Here is a 25,464-nt window from a genome sequence, read left to right as displayed (position 1 = left end):
TAGACATACAACAATAAACAAAACAGACAACAAAACTATGTCATTTTAAAGCTTATATTGTAGTGGAGAGAGATGGACAATAATGAATAAATATGCAACATAGATATATATTAGATGATTGTTACTCTGGAGAAGATTGAGGTAAAAGAAGGGGTTTAAGGAATGCTGAGAGTAAATGTTGAGATTGCAATTTTAAATAGTGTGAGAAAGTATGTAGCATTTGAGGAAATACCTGAAGTATGTGAGGGGGGCTGATATTCAGATATTTATGCAATTGTAAAGCAAAGTAGAGAAATCCCACATGGGTAAAACTTTTTGCCCATTTTCCCTCAGTGGTCACATCTTGCAAAATTATAGTACATTATCACAATTAGGATATTGGCATTGATAGAATCCATCGATTTTATTCAAATTTCCTCAGATTCTCTTTTACTGCTTTGGAGAGCTATATGTGTATATATTTCTTTCTTATGTTTTCAAAATTATATGTATAGGTTTGTGTATAGACCATGATAGTCAAGATACAGAACATCACAAGTATCCTCTTACTGCCCTTTTATAACCACATTGACTTCTCTCCCTGCCATTCCTCCACCCCTAACAGCCAAGAGGTATAACCCCTGGCAGTAACCACTAATCTGTACCGTTTCCAAATTTTTTTTCTTTCAAGAAGGTTATAATGGAATCATATCCAGTATGTAACCTTTTGTGTTGGCTTTTTTTGTTTTAGCATAGGTTTCTGGGGATGCAACCATGTTGTTGCATGGATCAATAATTGTTTCTTTTTTGTTGCTGAGTAGTATTCCATGGTATGGATATACTACAGTTTATTCACCCAATGAGGGACATCTGGGGGCTATTGTAAATAAAGCTGCTTCTAACATTCATGTGCCAGTTTTAATGTGAACATAAATTTCTATTTCTATAAAACATATGCCCAAGAGTGCAATTGCTGGGATCCTGGGTAGATTTTGAAAGTTGGGCCAACAAGATTTCTTGACAGATTAATGTGAGGTCAAGCCAGGCGCAGTGTCTCATGCCTGTAATCCTAGCACTTTAGGAACAACAATTATTATTGCTAATAATAGCACTTTGGGAGGTCAAGGTTGGAGGATCATTTGAGGTCAGAAGTTCAAGACCAGCCTGGCCAACATGGTGAAACCCCATCTCTACTAAAAATACAAAATGATTAGCTGGGCATGGTGGTACATGCCTGTAATCCCAGCTACTCAGGAGGCTGAGGCAGGAGAATCACTTGAACCTCGGAGACAGAGGTTGCAGGCAGTGAGCCGAGATCATGTCACTGCACTCCAGCCGGGGTGACAGAGTGAGACTCCGTCTTTTTTTTTAAAAAAAAAAAAAAAAAAAAGAGGTCAGAGAGAAAGAGGAATCAAGACTTCCTGGTTTTTGACCTGGGCAACTAGAGGAGTGGAATTGCCAACAACTGACATGGGGAAAACTATGGGTAGAGCATGTTTAAGGGAGATGAAGAATTTTACTTATGACATGTCAAGTTGATGTATATTAGACACAGAAGAATTGTCACATAAGCAGTTGCTTAGAAGATTTTCGAATTCACAGAGGTGGTCTGGTCTAGAGATATACAATTGGGAGTCTGTTCAGCCTTTAAAGCCCTGAGACTGGAAGAGGTGATAGAGGCAACTGAAAGAGGTGAGAGATTAAGTTCTGGCTACTTCAGTGTTTAAAAAAATAGGGAGATTATGAAGAACTAGCAAAGAAAACTGCAAATTTGGCCAATGAGGAAGGAGAAAAAACAAGATAATTTAGTGTCCTGGAAGGTAATTGGAGAAAGCATTTCAAGGGGAGAGAGAGTCAACCAATCATTTTTGTGTAAACCTTAGTTGTAGCACAAAGGCATATTCTCCACAGTAACCAGAGGCTTTATTTGTGTTGTATTCCAGGGGATGTATTGGATGATGCTCCCTTTTCTAGTTTATTTTGGGTAAGAAGAGTTTTCGAGTTTTAGTTTGTGTATTCGAAAAGCAAATGGTCTAAGAGAGGAATTGAATTCTACCTGTTAAGCTCCAACTTAATTGTTTACTCTTTTCATGAAAAGTCTTTTTAATCTTCCTAGTTGGAAGTATTGTTTCTGTTTTTAGAATTCTCCATCCTTTTTTTTTCTTCAGGGTTGGGGGAGAGACAGGGTGTCACCACATTACCCAGTCTGAAGTGCAATGTCACAGTCATAGCTTACTGTAGCCTTGACCTCTCTGGTTAAAGTGATCCTCCCACCTCAGCCTCCCGAGTAGCTAGGAACACAGGTGTGCATCACCATGCCTAGTTAATTTATTTTCGTTTTTTGTAGAGATGCAATCTCCCTGTGTTGTCAGGCTGATCTTGAACTCCTGGGCCCAAGTGATCCTCCTTCCTCAGACTCCCAAAGTACTGGGATTACAGGCATGAGCTGCCGCACCCACCCACCCGTTTTTCGATAACTCTAATGGCACTTAACATTTTCTGTTGTATGGCATCTGTATTAGTCCATTCTCACATTGCTGTAAGGATACTACCTGAGACTGGGTAATTTATAAAGGAAAGATGTTTAATTGGCTGACAGTTCCACATGGCTGGGAAGGCCTTAGGAAATTTACAGTCATGGCGAAAGGGAAAGAAAGCAGGCACCTTCTTCACAAGACGGTGGGAGACAGAGTAATTGTGCAGGAGAAACTACCATTTATAAAACCGTCACATCTTGTGAGAATTCACTCACTATTAGGAGAGCAGCCTGTGGGAAACCATACCCATAATCCAGTCACTTCCCTCTCTTGACAGTTTGGGGGTAGAGGTCCTTGCCTCAACATTTGGGGATTACAATTTGAGATGAGATTTGGGTGGGGACGTGGAGCCAAACTATATCAGTATCTTTATTTGCATACTTGTATACTTGTCTTATTTTGAATTATAAGCTCTTTCAATACTGAGGTCCTCCTTTATTGTCATATTTTCAAGCATATAGTAATAAATGGAATTGAGTTACATTTTATTGTGATAGAGCATGGAATCTGACACACCTGGTTTAAATCTTGCCTGTGCTGTTTGCTACCAAATTTCTTAACCTCTCTATGCCTACACCCCCTCTTAAGTGGGTATCATAGTGTTGCGTACTTGATAGGTTTGTGGAGAGGATTGAAGTTATGAAGATACAGCTCTTAACAGAGTGGTCAGCTCATAGTAAATTCTTTGTGTTCTATAGTTGTTGGTGCCATCATTGTTATTGTTAATAATAATATGCTGTTATGTTATTGACTCTCAAAGATACAGGGTTAAAGGAATACACACTTAAGCTGGCATTGACTTACATGCTAGGACTTCTGAAAACTAAGTATTCAAGAACCTGGTTTATGTCTGCTTTGGTAGTCCATATTACCTGTCAGGATATAAAAGTCCGTTAATCCCTTAGTCCCTGCAGGCATCCTTTGTGTTGTTTGTCTTCCATTTCCCTTTCTGTGCTGGGTAAGTAGTCTGTGTAACTGATTGGGAAAAGTAGCATACATGAGTCCTTTTTATTGTTTCTATAAAATTGGGGTTTTGTTACAGAACATGTTAAGCCTACCTAGGCAGTATGTTATTTTATAAATGTAATTTAAAATTTTAGCTTATACACTAATTATAGTTATATAAAAGGAAAATATCATAAATTTCCAGAACGTTAGTCCCTAAATTAATATAGAAAGTCGACTATGTATGTGTACTAAGTACAAAATTGAGGTTGAAATGTAAGGAACTTTCCTTTTTTGCCTTCTGGGGCAGGGATTGGCAAACAGTGAACCAGCCACCTATGTTTGTAAATAAAATTTACCACAAACAGCCATGTTAATCCTTACACATATTGTTGTAAACAGACAGCCACATTCATTCTTATAAATATTGTCAGTGACTGCTTTTCCCCTACAACTACAGAGTTGAATAGTTTATAGCAGCCTGTATGGCCTGCAAACCTGAAGAATTTAGTATCTGGTCCTTTACAGAAAATGTTTATTCACTCCTGTTCAAGGGTATTATTTTTGTGGCTCATCTCTTACAGCTTTTCTCACTCTGTCTCTTGTATTGATTCCTTTTCTTCTGTCTGCTTAAACGATTTTCTCCAGAATCTTCTTGAATAGCTCACCTTTCTTAGGGCTTATGTCACTCCACTGTCTAGGTTCTACTTTCTGACTAATTTCTTTTTAGTGTCCTTTATAGACTTTCTGCTGCTGGGGAGTTTGATCACTTTTTTTCTTATCTTATAGGTTTAGCATCTTGAATCCAAAAATCCAAAATTTGAAATGCTCTGAAATTTAAAACTTTTTGAGCACCAACACAGTGTTTAAAGGGAGTGCTCATTGGAGCATTTTGAATTTTGGATTTTCAGATTAGGAGTGCTTAATGGGTAAAGATGATACTAAATCCAAAAAAGTCTGAAATCTGAAACACTTTTGGTCCCAAGAATTTTGGTTAATGTGTATTCAACCTGTATAGGCAATAATATATACTCTCCTATGGCTTCTGAAGCACCCACACCTCCTAGAGGATAAGAGGAACATACTGTATTGCTTTCTGCACCTTTTTTATCTGCTTCAGTGTCCCTGAGTCATTTCAAAATGAACGTGTCCCAAATTGAACTCATTTCCTTCTGCTTCCAAAACAGCTTCCCTGGCCACTGAACTCTACCATGTTAGTCATGTGAGTGAGAAGCCTGATATCTGTCACCTCCCTCCTCCTATTTACCAATCCAATAGCAGTGGGTGATCACTACTCTTGTAGACCCATTTTCTTCCTTCCATTTTTCTCTGTTTTTACTAGTATAGATCCTAGTTTTATCTGCTGCCACCTTTGTAACATTTTTTTCACAGCAGTCTTCCTAAAACAAATCTCTTGTGTAAAACATGTTAGTGGGCTGGGTGAGGTGGCTCACACCTGTAATCCCAGCACTTTGGGAGGCCGAGGCAGGCAGATCACCTGAAGTGAGGAGTTCGAGACCAACCTAGCCAACATGGTGAAAACCTGTCTCTACTAAGAATGCAAAATTAACCAGGTGTGGTGGCAGGCCCTTGTAATCCCAGCTACTCAGGAGTCTGAGGCAGGAGAATCTCTTGAACTCAGGAGGTGGAGGTTGCAATGAGTTGAGATCATGCCACCGCACTCCAGTCTGGGTGATAGAGTGAGACTCTGTCTCAACAACAACAACAAAAGCAAAAAAAAAAACACATCAGTGGTTCTTTATGCCTTGTAATATTTAGTGCTATCTTTAAGACCTTCCACGTGACTGCATTCCAGAATTTTACAAATTAATAAACAAATTTTTCTTAGCTCCTGTCCCCAAGTATCTGTAGCACTTTTTTTTAATTTTATTTATTTTTTATTTTATTTTATTTTATTATTATACTTTAAGTTCTAGGGTACATGTGCATAACGTGCAGGTTTGTTACATATGTATACTTGTGCCATGTTGGTGTGCTGCACCCATCAACTCGTCAGCACCCATCAATTCGTCATTTATATCATGAATAACTCCCAATGCAATCCCTCCCCTCTCCCCCCTCCCCATGATAGGCCCCGGTGTGTGATGTTCCCCTTCCCGAGTACAAGTGATGTCATTGTTCAGTTCCCACTTATGAGTGAGAACATGCGGTGTTTGGTTTTCTGTTCTTGTGATAGTTTGCTAAGAATGATGGTTTCCAGCTGCATCCATGTCCCTACAAAGGACGCAAACTCATCCTTTTTTATGGCTGCATAATATTCCATGGCGTATATGTGCCACATTTTCTTAATCCAGTCTGTCACAGATGGACATTTGGGTTGATTCCAAGTCTTTGCTATTGTGAATAGTGCCGCAATAAACATACGTGTGCATGTGTCTTTATAGCAGCATGATTTATAATCCTTTGGGTATATACCCAGTAGTGGGATGGCTGGGTCATATGGTACATCTAGTTCTAGATCCTTGAGGAATCGCCATACTGTTTTCCATAATGGTTGAACTAGTTTACAATCCCACCAACAGTGTAAAAGTGTTCCTATTTCTCCACATCCTCTCCAACACCTGTTGTTTCCTGACTTTTTAATGATTGCCATTCTAACTGGTGTGAGATGGGATCTCATTGTGGTTTTGATTTGCATTTCTCTGATGGCGAGTGATGATGAGCATTTTTTCATGTGTCTGTTGGCTGTATGAATGTCTTCTTTTGAGAAATGTCTGTTCATATCCTTTGCCCACTTTTTGATGGGGTTGTTTGTTTTTTTCTTGTAAAACCATCTATAGCACTTTTTAAATGAGCTCGACTTAATCACATTGTGTTATAGTTGTTGGTTTACTCATCCATTAGACTGTAAAACATTTAAAGATTGTAAATGTTTGTATTCTTAGGGCCCCCAGTTCTGACACATAGTTGGCTTCAAAATGTGATCATTACACGTTCTATGCATGGAACAAAATATCCACATAGCTCATAAATAGGTAAAATACCATGCATCAGTTAAAAATATACTTGTGCAAATGGGGTTATTTTAAGGGTTTTTTTTGGGGGGGGGCTGTCGGTTCTTTTAGGGCAACTGAATTTACTGTAAAATCAAAGATTTAGAGATGAATTAAATGTTTTTTCAGTCTTATTATGATGACTAAGGATGGATAATGCAACTTCGGATAACCTTCATTTTTTTTGCAGAAGATGTACTTTGGGAAAATATTCTTTAAGCAAAGCATTGGAGGTGAATCCAATTTTACTAGATTTTGTGAAAGTGGAACTTTCTGTGGTAGGGGAAGATCTCCCAACAGAACAAACTTTGATGAAGAAAAAAAGATGATAGCCATATGCTGCCCACCATACACCCGCAATATTAAGCTTGCTGGTTGTTTCTTCACCTAAAAGTTTACTTTTCCTTTATTAAACTTTATGTAATGGTACAAAAATATACCCTTCTGGAACTTTTTCACTCTGTGCTTTAGCTTCCAGAAGTTTTTCTTTCTCTTGTCTTTTTTTTAAAGCATGAGATGTCAGATATTGTAAAAATGAGTAAAAGCCTCTGTGTCTAATCTAGAGGTGGATATATGTTAATGAGTATTGGTTAAAACAAAAGGGTAAGTTTTCCTTTAGATGTGCCATTTAGGCTTTTTAAATACTGATATTATGCTTACTCCGTCTTGGGTAGTCATTTTGTTTTATAAATAAGTTGGGAATGATTAGTAAGAATCTTGTTTACGTGTTTTCTTTTGTCTTTTCTGTTTGAAAAAAGATGCCTTTACAGGCAGGTTAGTTACTAAAATTTAAAATTTCTAACTATGACCTTAAAGTAAGACATGCATTTTAACATTGCAGCCCCGTGCACAGAAAAATAGTTACAAGTTTCATGAAAAAAAACCTTACTATATGTAAAGTGATATTCTGTTCCATTCTATTCTATTCTTATTCCTCTATTCTATTCTATTCTATTCTGTTCTGTTCTGTTCTGTTCTGTTCTGTTCTGTTCTCCTTCCACACTTCCTTCTCAATGCTGATTGGCTGGTGCCCATAGTTTGGAAAATAATACCAAGTTGGAAAGTAGAAGAAATTACAGAAACTGGGAAATTACTTTGTTAAAGACAAAGTAACCTGCTCTGAGAACTCTGTGAGTAATGCAGAAAGATGTCTTAAAACCCTTATAGTATGTTGGTTGGGCAGGGTTTGTGAGTGTGTGTCTGTGTCTGTATAGTGACTGTAATGTAATATCTGATTTCTATAAGCTACTTTTGAAAAGTATCCTTTTATGTAACATCAGTGAACTGTAGTAAAAATAAAACCAAGAGAATATATAGTAAATAACAAAATATTTGTAAATGCTGCAGGGAAAGATTAGTGATGGCCTCATTAAAAAGGTAAAAGTTAAATAGGTACTTAAAGGATAGGCTTAGAATGTGTGTAGGTTGGAGACTCAACACATTCCACTGATGGTAATGTGATGGTAAATGTAATAGAATTGGGAGTACAACTGCTCCAGAATTGGGAATGAAACAATATATTCAGGAAGAGTGAGAAGTAAGGATCTAGCTATAATATAGAGTTCACATTGGTCATGAATGGAAGACTAAACTGAAAAGTAGAGGCCAGATTATAAAGTGATTTAGACTTTATCTTGTAGGCAATGCGTGTCTCTGTGTCTCTCTGTCTCTCTGTCTCTGTCTCTCTCTCTGCTAACATTTGCCACTCCATCTGTCTTGGTTACTGTTTGTATCATATATCATTTTTCATACTTTTAAGTTGTTTGTGTCTTTGAATCTAAAGTATTAATTCCTAGGGATAGATTATAGTTGCACCTTTCTTTTTATCCAGCCTTTTGATTGTATGCTTAGCTCATTCACATTTTATGTAGTATGCGATGTAGTTGGAATTACTTGTGCCAGTTTGCTCTTTGTTTTCTATATCTCTCATTATATTTGTTCTCTGTTCTTCGTTACTATCTTCTTTTGTGTTGAACAAATATTTTTTAGTGTATCGTCTTAGGTATGCTGTTGATTTTTAACATTAAAAATATTATTTTCTTAGTGGTTGCTCTAAGAATTACAATTTGCATTCCAATTTATCATTACCAACTTTAGGTTAATACTGATCTAATTTCTGTAAAATATAGCACTTTTGCTCCATTATAAATTTGTTTTCTCCCCCTCCTTTTTGCTGTTATTGCCTTATGTATTACATTTATTTACATTATAAACCCAACTGTTGTTATATTCTGTCTTTTAATGAAATTGAGAGGAAATAAAAATATATTTATAGTCTTTTATATTTTCTCATTTATATTTAATACATCTGGTGGTCCTCACTTGTTGTTGTGAATTTCAGTTAACATATGCTGTCATTTCCTTTTAGCTCAAGGTACTTGTTCAAGTATTTCAACTTTAAGATATTCTCCATCTTTTTTTTTTTAAGTTTGAGGATATCTTTATTCTTCCTTTCTTGTTTGAAGAATACTTTTGCAGTAAATAGAATTCTTAGTTGACAGTTTTTTAAAATTTTTTGTTACTGCCTCTGGCTTCCTTTTTTTCCTGATGTTTAGTCAGCTATTAATTGTATTGTTTTTCCCATGTATGTGATGAGTAATCTCTCTGTCGTTCCTCTCATGTTTTTTTTTTTTTTTTTTTTTTTTTGGCGGCTTCAAACTGTTGAAATGTGATATGCTTAGATGTTGATCCCTGTGTTTATCATATTTGGGGTTCATTGATCTTCCATGGCTTGATAGATGAGTGATTTTCATCAAATTTGGGAAATTTTCAGCCATTATTTCTTTTAATATTTTTTTCTCCTTTCTCTTTTTCCAGTTCTGCCTTTACACGTATGTTGATATATGTGATGTTATCCCAGAGGTCTCTGAGGCTCTGTTTATTTTTCTGCAGTATTTTTTCCCTCTTTTTTCTTTCTTTTGGACAATTTCTATTTCTTTATTTTTAAGTTCACTGATTTTTTTTTTTTTAATGCCATCTCAAATATTCTCTTGAGGACATAGTGAATCTCATTTTTGTTATAATGTGTTTCAACTCTAGTTAACTCTCGTGTTTTAAAAGTTAACGTTTCTTTATTGAGATTCTCTATTTGTTGTGCAATTATCATATTTTTTCTTTAATTTTTGAAACATGGTTTCCTTTAATTTTTTGAACTTAATTATAAATTATAATAGCTGCTTTGTATTCTTTATCTGCTAAATCCAACAGCTGTGCCCACCAGGAGTTAATTTCTGTTGACTGCTTTTTTTTAACCTGATTATAGGTCAACTTCTTCTGTAGTTTGCATGTCTCACAATTTTTTTTCAATTGGACATATTATATAATATATTGTAGCAACACTAGGTTCTGAATTATTTTTTTTGAGACAGGGTCTGGCCTGTTTCCCAGGCTGAAGTGCAGTGGCATGATCTCAGCTTACTGTAACCTCCACCTCTCGGGCTAAAACCATCCTCTCACTTGGCTTCCTGAGTAGCTGGGACTAGTGGTACACGTCACCACGCCCAGCTAATTTTTGTATTTTTTATAGAGATGAGGTTTCCGTGTTGCCCAGGCTAGTCTTGAACTCCTAGGCTCAAGCGACCAGCCTGCCTCAGCCTCCCAAAGTGCTAGGATTAGAGACGTGAGCCACTGCGCCTGGCCTGATTTTTTTTTTAAAACCTCCTGACAAATGATTGTTTTGTGTTTTTGTTTTGTTTTTAAATAACTAACCTGTACATAATCTGTAGAACTGTTCTCCCCAACAGAGAGAAGCCCTAGAATTCTGTGTTAAAATTTTAATTCTAATTTCCATTTTTAAACCTGATTTTCTAGGATCAGCTCTTTGTATAGCTTCATGGTCAGCCAGTTATTGCTTAGAGATTGTGCTTAAACATCTTGAATTTTTTTAAACTTTCAGCTTTTTTTTGAGATGGAGTTTCTCTCTTGTTGCCCAGGCTGGAGGGCAATGGTGTGATCTCGGCTCACTGAAACCTCCACCTCCCAGGTTCAAACAGTTCTCCTGTCTCAGCCTCCCGAGTATCTGGGATTACAGGCATGTGCCACCAAACCCGGCTAATTTTGTATTTTTAGTAGAGACTGGGTTTCACCATGTTGGTAAGGCCCGTCTGCCACCTCAGCCTCCCAAAGTGCTGGGACTGCAGGTGTGAGCCACTGCACCCAGCCACTTTCAGCATTTTTTGATGATCCTATGTGTGAGTTGGGAAGTGTATTCAAAGTTCTGACAGTTTTCACATTAGCCTTGGCTTTTACTTTCTCTGGAGCTCTCTTGAGCCTCCCCCCCTCATATGTGCACTGACTGTCAGACAGGTACATGTGGGGAGCTTATTTAGGCTCTCTGTGCCTCTCTCATTTCCAGTATCCCCTTATTAAATCTCTGGGTATCTTTCTAGTCTGTCATTTTCTCCAGCTGGGACTACATTCTCATTTTAGCAGAGCTATGGGCCTTTCCCCTTTGTTTCCTTCCAAATTTGCTATTTTTATTGCCAGTACCACTAGGCATGGGTTTTTGCTCTGTATCCTAAATGACCATAGCCCTCTGGCTTTCACTGGCAACACTGCCCTGGGAAAACTGCCTCACTGATTGAGTTGGGTGGTTGTAGGGGGACGGTAGCATCCCTTGGCAAAGAAGGCCACTTTCCTCTACTGTACTGTCATATCTAGCAGCTTTTTAAGAAAAAATTCTTCTCAATTTGTTGTTGCCTTTGCTTAGTTTCCAGAGCCCTGAAGTGATTGTTTTCTTCAGTGTACTTCAGTTTTATAAGTATTTTGGGGGAGTGGATTTGCTACTCTCATCATTACCTGGAAATCTCTCCTCAAACTTCCTAACCCCTTCGGACCCTGTGTCCCCTACACCCACTTTAATTCAATCTAGTCAGTTTTTTCACCATTGTTCTACTGAAACCATTCTTGTAAGAGTCACCAACATCTTGCATTTGTCATAGCAATTGTCATTTTCCTGTTTTTATCTAGCCATTATCCTTCTGGCTATTTCTTGACTATGCCAAGCCCACCACTGAGTTTTTACATTTGCATTTCCCTGTAGCCATCTTCCCTAGATCTTCACATGGTTCTTACCTTTATATCTTTCAGGTTGATGTTCATATCTTAACCTCCTTCGTAAAGTTTTCTCTGGCTTCCTTATGTAAAATAGAGATATTTCTAAAGTAACACAATAGGAACAGAAGAGTAAACATAGATGAATATTTAGGTCCTTATACTTGCTTCACTTAATGCATCTTTCAGTAAGTAGCTTTTGATATAAATGGTCACTCAGTTTTTCTAAAAAAATTTTAACGTGGCTTCTAAGATAAGATTCTTTCTTATTTTTCTTCGGGCTTTATTAACTACTCTGTCCTCTATTTTTCATTTCATGAATTTTTTTTCTGTATGAACTTCCTTAGGTGATATTATTAGGTACCCTTGCTTTAAATCTCCTTTATCTAGATGACTCCCAAATGCATTTTTCCAGCCTTAGCTTCTACCCTGACCTCACGTGAACATCTAATAAGGATTTCAAACTTCATAGATAAAAAACAGAACTCTTGATCTACTTTTTCCTTCAAACTTATTGCCTTAAATTTTTAGAATGCCTTTTTTTTTTTTTGAGACAGAGTCTCACTCTGTCGCCCAGTGCTGTGGCGCGATCTCAACTCGCCGCAACCTCTACCTCCTGGGTTCAAATGATAGAATGCTATTCTGAAAGGTAAATCTGATTGTATCCCTTTCCTGGTCAAAACCTCCATTAGCTTCCCTTTACATTTAGAGTGAAATTCAGTTTCTTACCATGTTTGGTGAAGGTTTGTATGATCTTGTGCCTGCTTACCTCCCTGAACATAACTCGTACCTCTCTGAACTTAACTCCCACCTTTCTCTCTCCTTACTCAGAATGATGCAGCCACATTATCTTTCTGGCTGTTTCTTGAATATGCCAAGCCCACCACTAGGTTTTTACATTTGCAGTTCCCTATAACCACAGTGCTCTTTCCTCAGATCTTCACATGGTTCTTACCTTCATGTCATTCGGGCTTGTGTTCATATCTTAACTGCTTCATGAGATTTTCTCTTTAACTTCCTTATCTAAAACAAGACATTTTTAAAGCAACACAATAGGAAGAGTAAATGTAGATGAATACTTAGGTCCTTGTTCTTGCTTTACTTATGCATTCTTTTTGAACAAAAATATTGTGCACAATCTTATACAACGTATCTGGGAATTTAATACTCTGTTACCTTGGTTAATGAGTCTGGAAAAGTAAATAACTTACTTTAACATAGTTGGCTATGTTAAAAAATCAATCTTAATAGCTGTATGTTATGAGAGGAATGAGTATTGATTTACTAGCAGCTCTCCCTCAAACCCAGCTACCTAAATGTGAATTAACATAGTATAGAGGCTGGGCACTATGGCTCACGCTTGTAATCTCAGCATTTTGGGAGGCTGAGGCAGGTGGATTGCCTGAGGTCAGGAGTTCGAGACCAGCCTGGTCAACATGGTGAAACCCCGTCTCTACTAAAAATATTAAAATAATTAACTGGGCGTGGTGGCAGGCCTCTGTAATGCCAGCTACTCAGGAGGCTGAGGCAGAAGAAAACCCAGGAGGCGAAGGTTGCAGTGAGCCGAGGTCATGCCATTGTACTCCAGCCTGGGCAACAAGAGTGAAACACTGTCTCAGACAAACAAAGAAAGTATAGAAATACTTCCAGAAATAGCTTCAATTTGTAATGAAAATGGACACAATTTTGAAGTCTGTAGTTTTCTGTGTTCTTCTGTCTGTACCAGTTAACACTTAAGAGCCTGTTGTCAGTTATTTGTTAAAGTAGTTGTACTATACTTTCTGACTTACTTTCTGTTTACTTTCTGACATTGTTTCCATAATTTTACTAACAAGTAATGGAATGAAAGATTGATATCTTGTAAAAGGATTTTAAATACCATTGTACACATAAGCCCAACTTTGAAAGATCGGTTTAAAGGAACATTCACTTCTGCTTTCATCTTCTCAGAACTAGAAGCCATCCTACTCTTCCTATTCTAGGATAACTGTCTTTACCTGGTTCTTTGGTCCCAACGCATCCTCATCCCCATCCTTCTTGGCCTCTTTTCTAACTGTAACACCATTTCCTTTCCAGATTCTTAGGTATATACTTTATGTTTTCTAGCTCTTCTAAATCATTACTTTAAAGCTTTATTTTTTTGGCTAGAAAGCTGGAATTTTGGTATTGTTTCTGTGTGTTATGTAATTTGTCCTTCATTAACTGGATTTCTGACAGTCAAGTATATTGTTGGACTATAATAACCTCTTTGTTAATGTACACTCTAGTCAGATTTACTGCTGCAAAGTCTGTGGTATGAACAAATCATCATATTATTTAGTAATTTCTTCTTTGGAAGAATGAACATAACTTTGAAACTTCCCAAAGGGAAAATAATTTTGTGTGGTCACAAATCTATCAGGACTCTATGATTTCTTTTCTTTTCTTTTTGAGATGGAGTTTCGCTTTGTATTCACTTTTTCTAAAACTTAGCAACTGAGCTCTTTTCATGGAGTTGATGCTTGGTTTTTTTTGTTGTTTTTTTTCCTCACTGCATCTTAGAAAACAAGATCAAGCTATTTGTGGTAAGATAACAGTTTTTACAATTTTGAATTCATTGAAGACTGTTATTTTAGTGAAATATACAAATGCATTGCTAGAAAGATGAAATTTTTAAAAAAATAAAATATGGGTCCTAATTCTTATCATATTCATAGATATCAATTTATTCTCTCATTGTTATAAAAACTCTAAACACTCTCAATTTCTGTATTTGTCTTATTGGAGAGTAGTAACAGATATTTCATGGACTAGTAACAAATATTTTGCAGATCAGTACCAGTCTACAGATCACACTTTTAGTAGCGTATCTAATTTTATTGCTTAATGTTACTTCAGAAGCATCTTGTTCACTATGATGAATAGCTGTTATCCTTTAAAAATATATTTTTATGTGATTCCTTTTCAGAACCGAGAGCTCCAGATCATGAGAAAGCTAGATCACTGTAACATAGTCCGATTGCGTTATTTCTTCTACTCCAGTGGTGAGAAGGTAGGTTTGACACAAAGTGTGTACTGAACATTGTGATAAATTTGTTATTTTTCTAGAAATTAATCTCCCCATCCCCCATAAGACAGTTTTGCTAATAGAATGGAAAAATTCCAAAACATTAGCCCCAGCAGTACTCAGTCCAAGATATGGTCATTGAATATCAGTAGTTATATCAGGAAAGCATTAGTGAGATAAAGGGAATGCACTTGTAAGAATTTTCTTCTTTGTTAAAGCATCTGTCTTCACTTCTCAAGAAAATCTATATACTTTTTTTATTTTTTTAAAGACATCTATGTTCCTTATGTGCTTACATAGTCCTCTGATAGTTTACCTATTTATTGCAGGGAGGAAAATTAAGTCATTTTGTTAAGTGAAGTTGATAAGAGGTGAAAAGGTAGCAAGAGGACTTTGGTAGGAACAGAATGAAGGTTAAACATTTGGAAGCAAGTTGAGCCATGCTTGGCCAGTGAAAAACTTGGAAAAGATGTAATATTGCAGAGCTTACTTTAAGTGATCCCTATGTCTGATCACAATGAATTCTGTGAAAGCAAAGGGTAAGGAAGACTTTGTGCTGCTAATAACTCCCCCAACCCGTCTTTCTCTTCAGAAGATGCAATAATCAATGAAGTTGGAGCAAAGAAAATAAATTTCTGCTTTTCCTTGGTGTCTTTATTTTTCTGCCCGGCGCTATCCTTTCTTTCTTTTCAGTGGTTTGGAGTGCATAGGCAGGGCAGGTAACAAATCACTTGATTCTTTTGGCTAAATAAATATGACTTTGAAACTTCACTTGGTATTTTGGACTTCAGATTTCATGCATATAATATCTAATGTTCTTAGATCCATAATACTTGATTTCTAGCTCAGTGTTCTTGTTACTTTACCTAACTGTTTTCTAGTATAACAATTTTTAGCCATTTTCTATTAAGCTTTTTTTTTTTACAGCAAATATTGCCTGACAACATTTTCCATTGAAGTTTATTTAGATTATTTCCTTAGAAAATCTTTTTTTCATTACAATGCCTATTATATAGGAAGATGTCAATGTATTAAGCCCTAATTTTGATATAAATGCCTACAGATGTATAATTGTTGCGTATATACACATGTATTGTAACTAATACATTTTAACAACTATAGTTAGCAAATTGGCCCTTTATTGACACTTGCTTTTCAGTTGCTCTTTTTTTTAGTTTAAATGATACCTCTGGTTTACTAGGGATTGTAAACCTTCATAAGTATTAGAGCCTTTTTATTTCTAAACCCCGTTACTTGGTTCATACTACTTTTTTTTTTTTTTTAACCTACCACATGGCCTATTATTATCTTTTCTGATCTGTTTGGGCATGTGTTTGCGTTTTTCTGTCTCTTCCTAAGTAAAATTATAGAGCCTCTGTTATGTTCACGAGTACGTTCTTTGTAATGGAATTTTGCATCTTCATTTTGTTGTTGTTGTTACTAGATGAATCATGATACTCCTGGGTAAGAATTATGTGTTCCATGAACTGCTGGATTACAATAGATTCATTTGAAAAAAGGCCTCCTCCCAGAGTTCTTAAACATTTTCTCTTTGATTACTTACTTTAATGTATATAGCATTCCTTATATGCTAGGCACTGTTTTAATGCTTTATAAATATTAACTCCTTTAACTCTTAAGAAGTTGAAGAGCAGAAAAGAAAGATTATCAAACCGTTTGAATGCAAGGCACCTGATGGCTTACTTGTCTGGTTTTGGTTTGGTGGAAAACTCCTGTCATAGTCAGCTCTTACCCTGACTTAATCCTTCACTGGAGGTGACAACTGACTGTCTCTTATCTGTATGCCCCAGAGGATAATTTCCTCTTTGCTGCTGTTCTCAGTTTCTTACTTATCTTAAAGGTTCTTACAGATAAAGAGCAATTAGAAGTCATTAACAGAGATTAACCTCTATTATGAAAAAAAATAGATCTTCTAGTATTTTCTTTATGTCAGAACTGTCTCTTGAGCTTTGTAAATTTTCCAAAGTTAAAAAAAAAAAAAAAGACACCTCCTAATTTTGGGATAGCTTCATTAAAAACAAAAAGGAAGAAGAAAAGAAAAGTTGTGGTATATTGCCAAAAATAATGGTCTTTCTTTGTCAAAAAAAAAAAAAAAAGGAAATTTTTCTAAGATGTGCAGAAATACATAGGTTCAAGACTTCCCATAGTCTCCCAGCCACCAAAAAGATAATTTCTTTTTGCCCCACTCATAATCTCCACTTCTGAATTATTCTGGCAGGACTAAGCTATCCTTCAGGAGACCAAGTAGTAAACTATTTCTTCCCATAGGAGAAGATGGATTCTTTTCTAGGGTTGAATGCTCAGGTTAGTTATTTTCAGTTCAGTTCTGACTTTCTTGGAATAGGTTGCTAAGAGTATTCACTGCTGTTTAGAAAGGAACGTAAATGTCTGTGAAATTCTTGCAAATCCTTGAAGATGATTTATCTTGGAATATGGCAGTCCTATATTTGGTAGGCATTTTTCTAGCAGAAGCATCATGTATTGCTTGTGTGTATTATGTATGAGGAATAAATTAATCATTTGAGATGCTTATGACACATGCAAGTAGAGATGCCCAGTAGACAGATACATGTGGGACTTCATAGACGGTGGTGGTGGCTCTAGGTGGAGAAGTGACATTGACAAAGTAGGATAGAGAGGGTGTGTAGCCATGTGGAGCTTGGGGAGGGAGGAGATATGGAGTACTGTTTGAGGCCAGGACAGTGAAAAGCCAGCAGTTTGGCAATATTTATTGCCTTCTGTTTCTAGAATTTGTCAAGGGGTGACAGCAGTGTTCATTTGAAAGAACTGCAAGGAAACCAGGGCCTTTAGGTGAGATTCAGGTTTTCTCTAGGGCAAAACTTTAGTAAAAAGAACCCTCCAGGAAGAGATTGAGGTCATTACTTGAGGTTTCAGTTTTCTTTTTGAGGTGTCTTTTGAGGGTTAGGTGAGATCCCGGTTTTCTCTAGGGCAAGACAGTAAAAAGAACCCTCCAAGAAGAGATTGAGGTTATTAGAAACTTTCTTTTGAGATTTTTGAGGGAATATTTTGGGAGGGAGATCGGTGATAAGAACATGAGCCTACAGGATGTTTGAGGAGGCAATTAGGGAGATTAGTTGAGGACATTGTGAAGATGAGAAAAAATAACTCCTTGTTTCAGGATTAGAGAGATAAAAGGCTTGGTTAGGTTCTAGAATAGATGACTTCAAATGTATTTGGGAATTTTTAAAAATTCTCTCATTCTCTATAATCATCTCTGACTTTCTTTCCCTCGCTATTTTCTATCAGTCTCTTTCTCTAGACCTTTTTTCTCCTTTGTCTTTAGTCTCTCTTTCCCTTTCCGGATTCCTCGACCTTTCACTGTAGGCTCCAGGTCTCTATCTTTCGGTCTCTATCTTTCTGTCTCTAGGTTTTTGTCCCCCTCTCTTGGTCTATGTCATCCCCTCTTTTTGGATTTCTTTTCCCTCTATATAACTCTTTCTTTTCTCTGTCTCTCTCTTTCTTGTCTATCTCTTCTCCCCCACAGCCTTTTTCTCTCTGTCTCTCTCCCTCTCTTATTTCCTCTTTATGGGTCTCTTTATGGGTCCTCTTTATGGGTCTCCATCAACCTCTTTCTCTGGATTTCTATACCCATCTTTCAATGGGATTTTACCCATCCCACTCTCTTTCTGATTGTTTCTAAATCTTTGTATGGGTTCTCATCTGTCTTAAATATCCTTCATTGTCTCTCTTAGTGTCTCTTCTCTCTGGGCCTCTATTACTCCCTTTTTGGAAAATGTTGAGGAAAACAACTGAATTATTCACTACCACTGTCTTGATCTTTCTGTGTATCTTTTTCCATATGCACATGTTTATATAGGTGTATGCATAATAATTTATGATCTCATACAGATTTTTTTCTTGCCTCATAATATGTATAGGTATTTTGGTTATCTAATATTCCATTGTTGTACTATATAATATTTTATCTATTCCCACATTGTTATTTTCAGTTTTAGAATTGTAGCTAAGCTACCCTGTGGCCTTGTAATAATTTCTGTCTGTAAGTACTTTTGCAGCTCTGGGAGAATTAAAGTAGGATTTCTGTAATAACAGGCATGTTTTACATTTCACTGACCGCGGTTTGACTTGAATGTGTTTCTATTTTGATAACCTTCTTTTTATTGTATTCTGCCTTTTGCATTTTAAAGACTTTCTTTGGGAATTGTGGATAATCAGCTTTTAGCCTGTAACAGGGGAGAGGGGTAGCCAATGTAACTAGAAGAAAGAGGAATTAAGTCAGGACAGAGATTAGAGATGTGAACTAATTAGCCTTAGTTTTCTGGTTGGAATTATTAATGTTTGCTGTAGTAACTAGAGCATCATGTAGTCAATTCATATACTCTATGTTACCCAGTAGTAACTAACTCTGATTTAGTTTAGAGTAAGTAGTAGTACCTCCTCTCTTACCTTCCCATTAGAGAAAAATGGGATATTTGAGTGTTTTGAAACTCAGGGCTTATAATTTTGTGAATTTCAAGTATCTTATAGAATAGTCTTTCTCTTTTTTTGATATTTGGCAGTAGAAACTTTCTACATCCCCAGTGAAATCTTATGAAGACCTCTGATAGAACATATAAAAAGCAGAGTTGCCCTAGTTGAAGCTAAGGTGTGGAATCAACTGATTTTACCTTTTCTGAGTTATAGCTTACCCCATAGAACTCTAGGACTCTGAAAGTCATATGGTAAAAGCTCTCTTATGAGCTGGGTGCGGTGGCTCACGCTGTTAATCCCAGCATTTTGGGAGGCCGTGGTGGGTGAATCGCCTGCGGTCGGGAGTTTGAGACCAGCTTGGCCAACAGTGAAACCCCATCTGTACTAAAAATACAAAAAATTAGCTGGGTGTGGTGGCGGGTGCCTGTAATCCCAGCTTCTTGAGAGGCTGAGGCAGGAGAATTGCTTGACCCCGGGAGGCAGAGGTTGCAGTGAGCCGAGATTGCCCCATTGTACTCCAGCCTGGGCAACAAGAGTGAAACTCCGTCTCAAAAAATAAAAAATAAAAATAAAAACTATGTCTTTACAAGATCCTTAAGTTTTATTTCAATCAATTAATAGTTTTCTGTAAGAAAAACTTCTCTAAGTAACTTTTCATGTAAAAGGTTTTTTCCTTGTGATTCATAGATTATTTTAATAATAAAGAGAAAAACCTCTGCCTTCTACTTTGTGAGAGACTGTTCAAATAACAAAGATGACAGTTGATTTTATTTCTCATGCCACCTTTGTTCTATTGATAGTAATGGGGACCTGTACCAGAAGGGGAGGATTGTACCACTGCATCTGGTATCAGGGAGCAGAATGCTGTGCTTAATTGTGCCCGTCTACCACTAGCTCTGGAGAGGAAAGGGTAGGGGTGACATATATGCCAAGGATTCATTCTGAAAAGTAAAGAGGACTGGCTTTGTAGCTAGAAATATTTGGGTTTGCGTTCCATTTTTGCCACTTGATAGTAGTATGACTCTGGGCAAGATACTTACTTTTATAAGCCTCTTCTCCGTCATCTGCACAGTAGGGGTTTTGTAAGGAACAAATGTAATAATGTTATCAAGTGCTTATTATAGTACCTGGCATATAATTAACACTTAATAAACATTAATTTACTATTTTACCTATTATTGTGTTTATTAATAGCAAATATATATTGCACTTTCTATATGTCAGACATTGTCCTGAGCCATTACATATTTTATAACTCACTTAAACCTCATAGCAACCCATTAAAGAATGGGTACTATTTTACAGAACAACTGTTTTATAGAAGCACTATTTTATAGAAGAAGCTGACACAACAGCAGTTAAGAAAGTTACCATACAACTACTAAATGGCAGTGTTGGGAGCCCGCTCCAAGTAGTCTGACTCCAGAGTCTGTATAGTATGCTATAGTGTTTAGCACAGAATGTACATTCCTCCAGAAGCAGTGTGCTAGAAATAAAACATTTAAAAATATCTTAGTAAATTATCAAACAAGGGGGAGATTATAATATTAATAGTAGTAATAGGCCGAGCGTGGTGGCTCATGCCTGTAATCCCAGCACTTTTGGGAGGCCAACGCGGGTGAATCACCTGGGGTCAGGAATTTGAGACCAGCCTGGCTAACATGGTGAAACCCCATTTCTACTAAAAATAAAAAAAATTTTAAAAAAGTAGCCAGGTGTGGTGGCAAGCGCCTGTAATCCCAGCTACTTGGGAGGCTGACGCAGGAGAATCACTTGAACCCAGGAGGCGGAGGTTTCAGTGAACCGAGATTGTGCCATTGCAGTCCAGCTTGAGCAACAAGAGCAAAACTCCCATCTCAAAATAATAATAATAATAATAATAATAATAATAATAATAATAATAGTTGCAGTACTAGTAATAATGGTAATTATAATAATAGCTTAAAAGTATATGATGCTATATGCGGGGCATTAATCTGAACACATTACTTATATTTACTCATTTAATCCTCACAACAGTACTATGAAGAGGAGATGGAGAGAAGTTAAGTGACCTGCCCATAGAGTGATTTAAACCAGTATTTTAAATTTCTAGTTTGCAGGAAGTATTTGATTTTCAAAGAAATCTCTGACCCCCAAAAGATAAAGTAGAATTATGAAGCCATTCACCCAAGAGCCAAGGAGATACAGCAAGCTATGTAAATATTTATAAATATTTATTAGAAATGTTTTGATGAGATTTGAGCCCAGGCAGTCTAGCTCTGGATTCCATTAACCTTCCCTAATACCACCACTCTTAGCTTTAGTATATGTTTTACTTTTAGTAAAGAACTTTTATCAGAGGTTTCTAAAACTTGTATGTGTGTATATGTACTCATTTCTAATTCAGTTTTAACTTTTTTGAGAGCAGGTATGTGTGCATATGGTTATATTAAGGGATGAAAGAAAGAAAGAAAAGGCCAAGAACAGTTCCTTGTTAATTTTGAAGCAGTATAGTATAAAGAGTCAATTTGGGTGTGAATAGTGACTCTGCTGTGTACTGGCTGTGTGTCCTCAAGCAAATTGCTTAACCTTTCTCCTTATTGCTGAAATGAGGATAGTGTATGTATGTGTGTGTGTGTGTGTGTGTATATATGTATATACACACACTTGTGTTTTATATATATATTTTATATATATCTATATCTATCTATATATATATATTTGTGTTATATACACCCTGTGTATATACACACACTTATGTTACTATGAAAATAGTGGCCATGTAAGTAAAATGTGTATAGTATCGTGTATGAGTTTTTCTTTCATTACCTCTAACCATTAATTCTTGCTGTTCCCTAGGGTTTTATTCTCCATTTTTCTTTACTTTCATACTTAACGCTGGGCCATATTCTCAATCCTCGTGACTTCGGTGACTCTCTAATGTTTATCTTCAGTTGAGGTCTCCCTGATGAACTCTAGAGCCTCAAGTTTTAGTACTAACCAGAAGTCTCCACCTGGAAGCCTGAGCCGTCGCATTTAGCATGTTAGAATTTAAGACTCCCCTTATCCCTCTTATATATCAATTATTAAAATAAGAAACCTGGATGTTATCCTAGACCTTTTTGTTGACTTATTTGAATCTGTTCTTTCTATTTCACTGATAATGCTGCCTTAGTTCAGGCCCACATTATTTCTTATCTAAACTCTTAGTGATTTCTCTTCTAGTACATACCTTTACTTCCTCCCCACCTCTAGGCTAAACAGTGTTTTAAAACAGGGATAAATCATAGATTATTCTAAACAATTAGAAGAGACAATATGGGTCATTGTCTTAAGAATTTATTTTCTGGGTTTACCAAAAGCTTTATGTGATCAATTAGCATTGGAGATGTTGGAGATGGGAGTTGTGACCATCCCTCGTGTAACATGGCAGCAGGCAATCTTTCTGATTGTATCACTTCCTCACTTACCTAAAAGGTAAATTCCCTGTTTCTTAGCATGACACACAAGGTCTTTGAACATCTATATAGTGACCTTACTCGACTCATCTCTCCTTTCTCACAGGCTATGTTCTAGCCTTGCCCAAAGTATGTGCAGTTGTCAGAGTATGTTGTATTATCCCTGTTAATGCAAATACCTTCTGGAATGCCTCTTTCCTACCCTCCACCCCTGCTCTATTTTTGTTAGTTGAGTTCTTTTTCATTGTATTATCTGCTCAAAAGTAGCTCCATCTGATATCTCACTATTTTCTCTACCCACCCCCTTTAGCCTTAAAAGCTTCTCTCTCCTTGGAATATCTTACACATACTTTTTTTATTTTTTTAACTAGATCTTTTTACTAGGTTGTGTAATTCTCAACAGCATGGTGAAATTTTATTTTGTTTCTTTAATGCTTAGCCAGGTGCCTGAGACAGTGTGAAGTTGGATATGTAGATTTATTAAAAGCCTTCTAGATAGTTCCAGAAAACAGAGAGCTAAAATAGGCTCAGCCCAGATATTAACATTTGTTTTTTGAAGTATATTAAAATTTATTATAGGTATTACAATAACTATTTCTATAGATTGTGTTATTTTAAAGGAATTGTTTTCTTAATTTTTCTTTTGGGATATTCATTGCTAAATATCAATATATAATTGTATAAATTCAAGAGCATTAATTACATATATGATATAATGTAGCTATCACTGTTATTTTTAAAACATTTTCATTATTTTTATGAAATGGAATTGGAGTTTATCAAATGCCCTTTTGGTGATAAATGAGATGATCATGTGGGGTTTTTTCCATCATTTTATTAGCAAGATATATTACATTGATTTTCTTATGTTGAACCACTGTTGTTTTCCTGAGATAAAGGATTATACCCCAATCATGGTCATGGGGTATAATCCTTTTAATATGCTATTGGGTTTTGTATTCTGGTATTTTCATGAGGATTTTTGCGTTTATATTTATAAGGGATATTGGTTTGTAATTTTTCTTTCTTGTGATGTGTTTATCTCTCTTTGGTATAGGGTAGTGCTGGTCTTGTAGAATCAGGTAAGAAGTGCTCCTTCCTTTTCTGTTTTTTTAAGAAGAATTTTAGGATTATTATTAATTTCTTCTTTAATAAACTGGCAGAAGTTACCACTGAAATCGTCAGGTCCTGGACTTTACTTTGTTGGGAGGTTTTTTTCTTTATTACTAATTAAATCTCTACTTGTGTATATGTTTGTTAAGATTGTTTCATTTTGAGTCAGTTTGATAATCTGTGTGTTTGTAGGAATTTGCCCATTTCATCCAGATTGTCTAATATGTTAACATATGATTATTTATAGTATGCTGTTTTCATCCTTTGTTTCTATGAGGTTAGTAGTAATGCCCCACTTTCATTTCTGATCTTAGTTATTTTTCTTCTTTTTATTTGTCAGTCTGTCCCTATGTCTAAACTCTTTTAAGGGTTTGTCAGTTTCGTTGATTTAAAAATAAAAATACTTTTAGTTTTGTTGATTCTATTGTTTTTCTGTTCTCTGTTTTATTCATCTCCGTTCATATATTTATTATTTTCTTCCTTCTGCTAGCTTTGAGTTCAGTTTCTTCTTTTTGTAGTTCTCCGGTTGTAGAGTTAGATTAATGATTTGACATCTTCTTTCTTAATGTAAGCATTTACAGCTGTAAATTTCCTTCTGAGCACTGTCTTTGCTGCATCCCATAAGTCTTGGTATTATGTCTTAACTATTTAAAATTTTTTCTTGTTTAAGAGTATTATCTTAGTTTAGTGCTGCTATAAAGGAATGCCTGAGGCCAAGTAATTTGTAAAGAAAGGAGATTTATTTAGCTCACAGTTCCGCTTGCTAGAAAGTGAAAGCCTCGGGCTGCCTCCACTCATGGCGGAAGGTGAAGGGGAGCCAACATATGCAGCGGTTACATGGCCAGATAGCAGAGAGGTGCCAGGCTCTTTTTACTAACCAGTTGTAGTGGGAGGGAACTCAGAGAATGAGAACACATTCATTATCGAGAGGAAGGCACAATTCCATTCATGAGGGATCCACCTCTCTGGCCCAGATACCTCCCGTTAGGTTCCATCTCCAACACTGAGGATCAGTTTTCACCATGAGGTTTAGGGGGACAAACAATCCAAACTATAGCAAGTGTGTTGTCTGATATCTTCTTTGAACCATTGGTTGTCTACAGTGAATTGTTTGATTTCCACACATTTGTGAATTTTCTAGTTTCCCTTGTGTTACTAATTTTTAGTTTCATTTCATTGTGGTCAGAAAAGATACTTCACATGATTTCAGTCACTGAAAATTTATTAACATTTGTTTTGTGGCCTAATATATGGTCTATCCTGCCTAGACCTATGCTCAGGTGCAAAATAATGTATTCTTGGCTATTTGGAGTTGCCATATTCTATATATGTATGTTGAGTCCTGTTGGTTTATAGTGTTGTTCAAGTTTACTGTTTCCTTATTGATTTGTCTTGATGTTCTGTTCATTACTGAGAGTGGTATATTGAAATCTCCAACTATTGTACACCTGCCCATTTCTCCCTTCTGTTCTATTAGTGTTTGTTTCATGTATTGGGGGCTGTGTTGTTTGGTGCATATGTGTATATAATTGTTATATCTCATTGATGAATTGATTTTTTTATCCACATATAATACCTGAGGCTGGGTGTGGTGGCTAACACCTGTAATCCCAGCCTTTTGGGAGGCCAAGGCAGATGTATCACCCGAGGTCATGAGTTTGAGACAAGCCTGGTCAATATGGCAAAACCCTATCTCTACTAAAAACACAAAAATTAGCCAGGTATGGTGGTGTGCACCTGTAATCCCACCTACTCAGGAGGTTGAGGCGGGAGAATCACTTGAACCTGGGAGGCAGAGGTCGAAGTGAGCCGAGATCGTACCACTGCACTCCAGTCTCGCTTTGTCACCTAGACTGGGTGCAGTG

General features: G+C 36.5%; 1 protein-coding gene across 4 annotated transcripts in view; it reads left to right on the top strand.

Annotated features, from left to right (window-relative positions):
• The window catches only part of GSK3B (glycogen synthase kinase 3 beta), a 261,869-nt gene that overhangs the window by 122,853 nt on the left and 113,552 nt on the right, over positions 1 to 25,464 (top strand). For all 4 annotated transcript variants that reach the window (XM_023214262.3, XM_023214255.3, XM_023214246.3 and 1 more), the window contains exon 3: positions 14,475 to 14,558. In XM_023214262.3, coding sequence (XP_023070030.1) covers positions 14,475 to 14,558 — 84 coding nt within the window. The remainder of the gene's footprint in view (positions 1 to 14,474; positions 14,559 to 25,464) is intronic.

Source organism: Piliocolobus tephrosceles, chromosome 2 (assembly GCF_002776525.5).
Source record: "Piliocolobus tephrosceles isolate RC106 chromosome 2, ASM277652v3, whole genome shotgun sequence".
NCBI classification, from domain to species: domain Eukaryota; kingdom Metazoa; phylum Chordata; class Mammalia; order Primates; family Cercopithecidae; genus Piliocolobus; species Piliocolobus tephrosceles.
The sequence above is the reverse complement of the archived record's forward strand: the minus strand, read 5'-3'. Positions and strand labels throughout refer to the sequence as shown.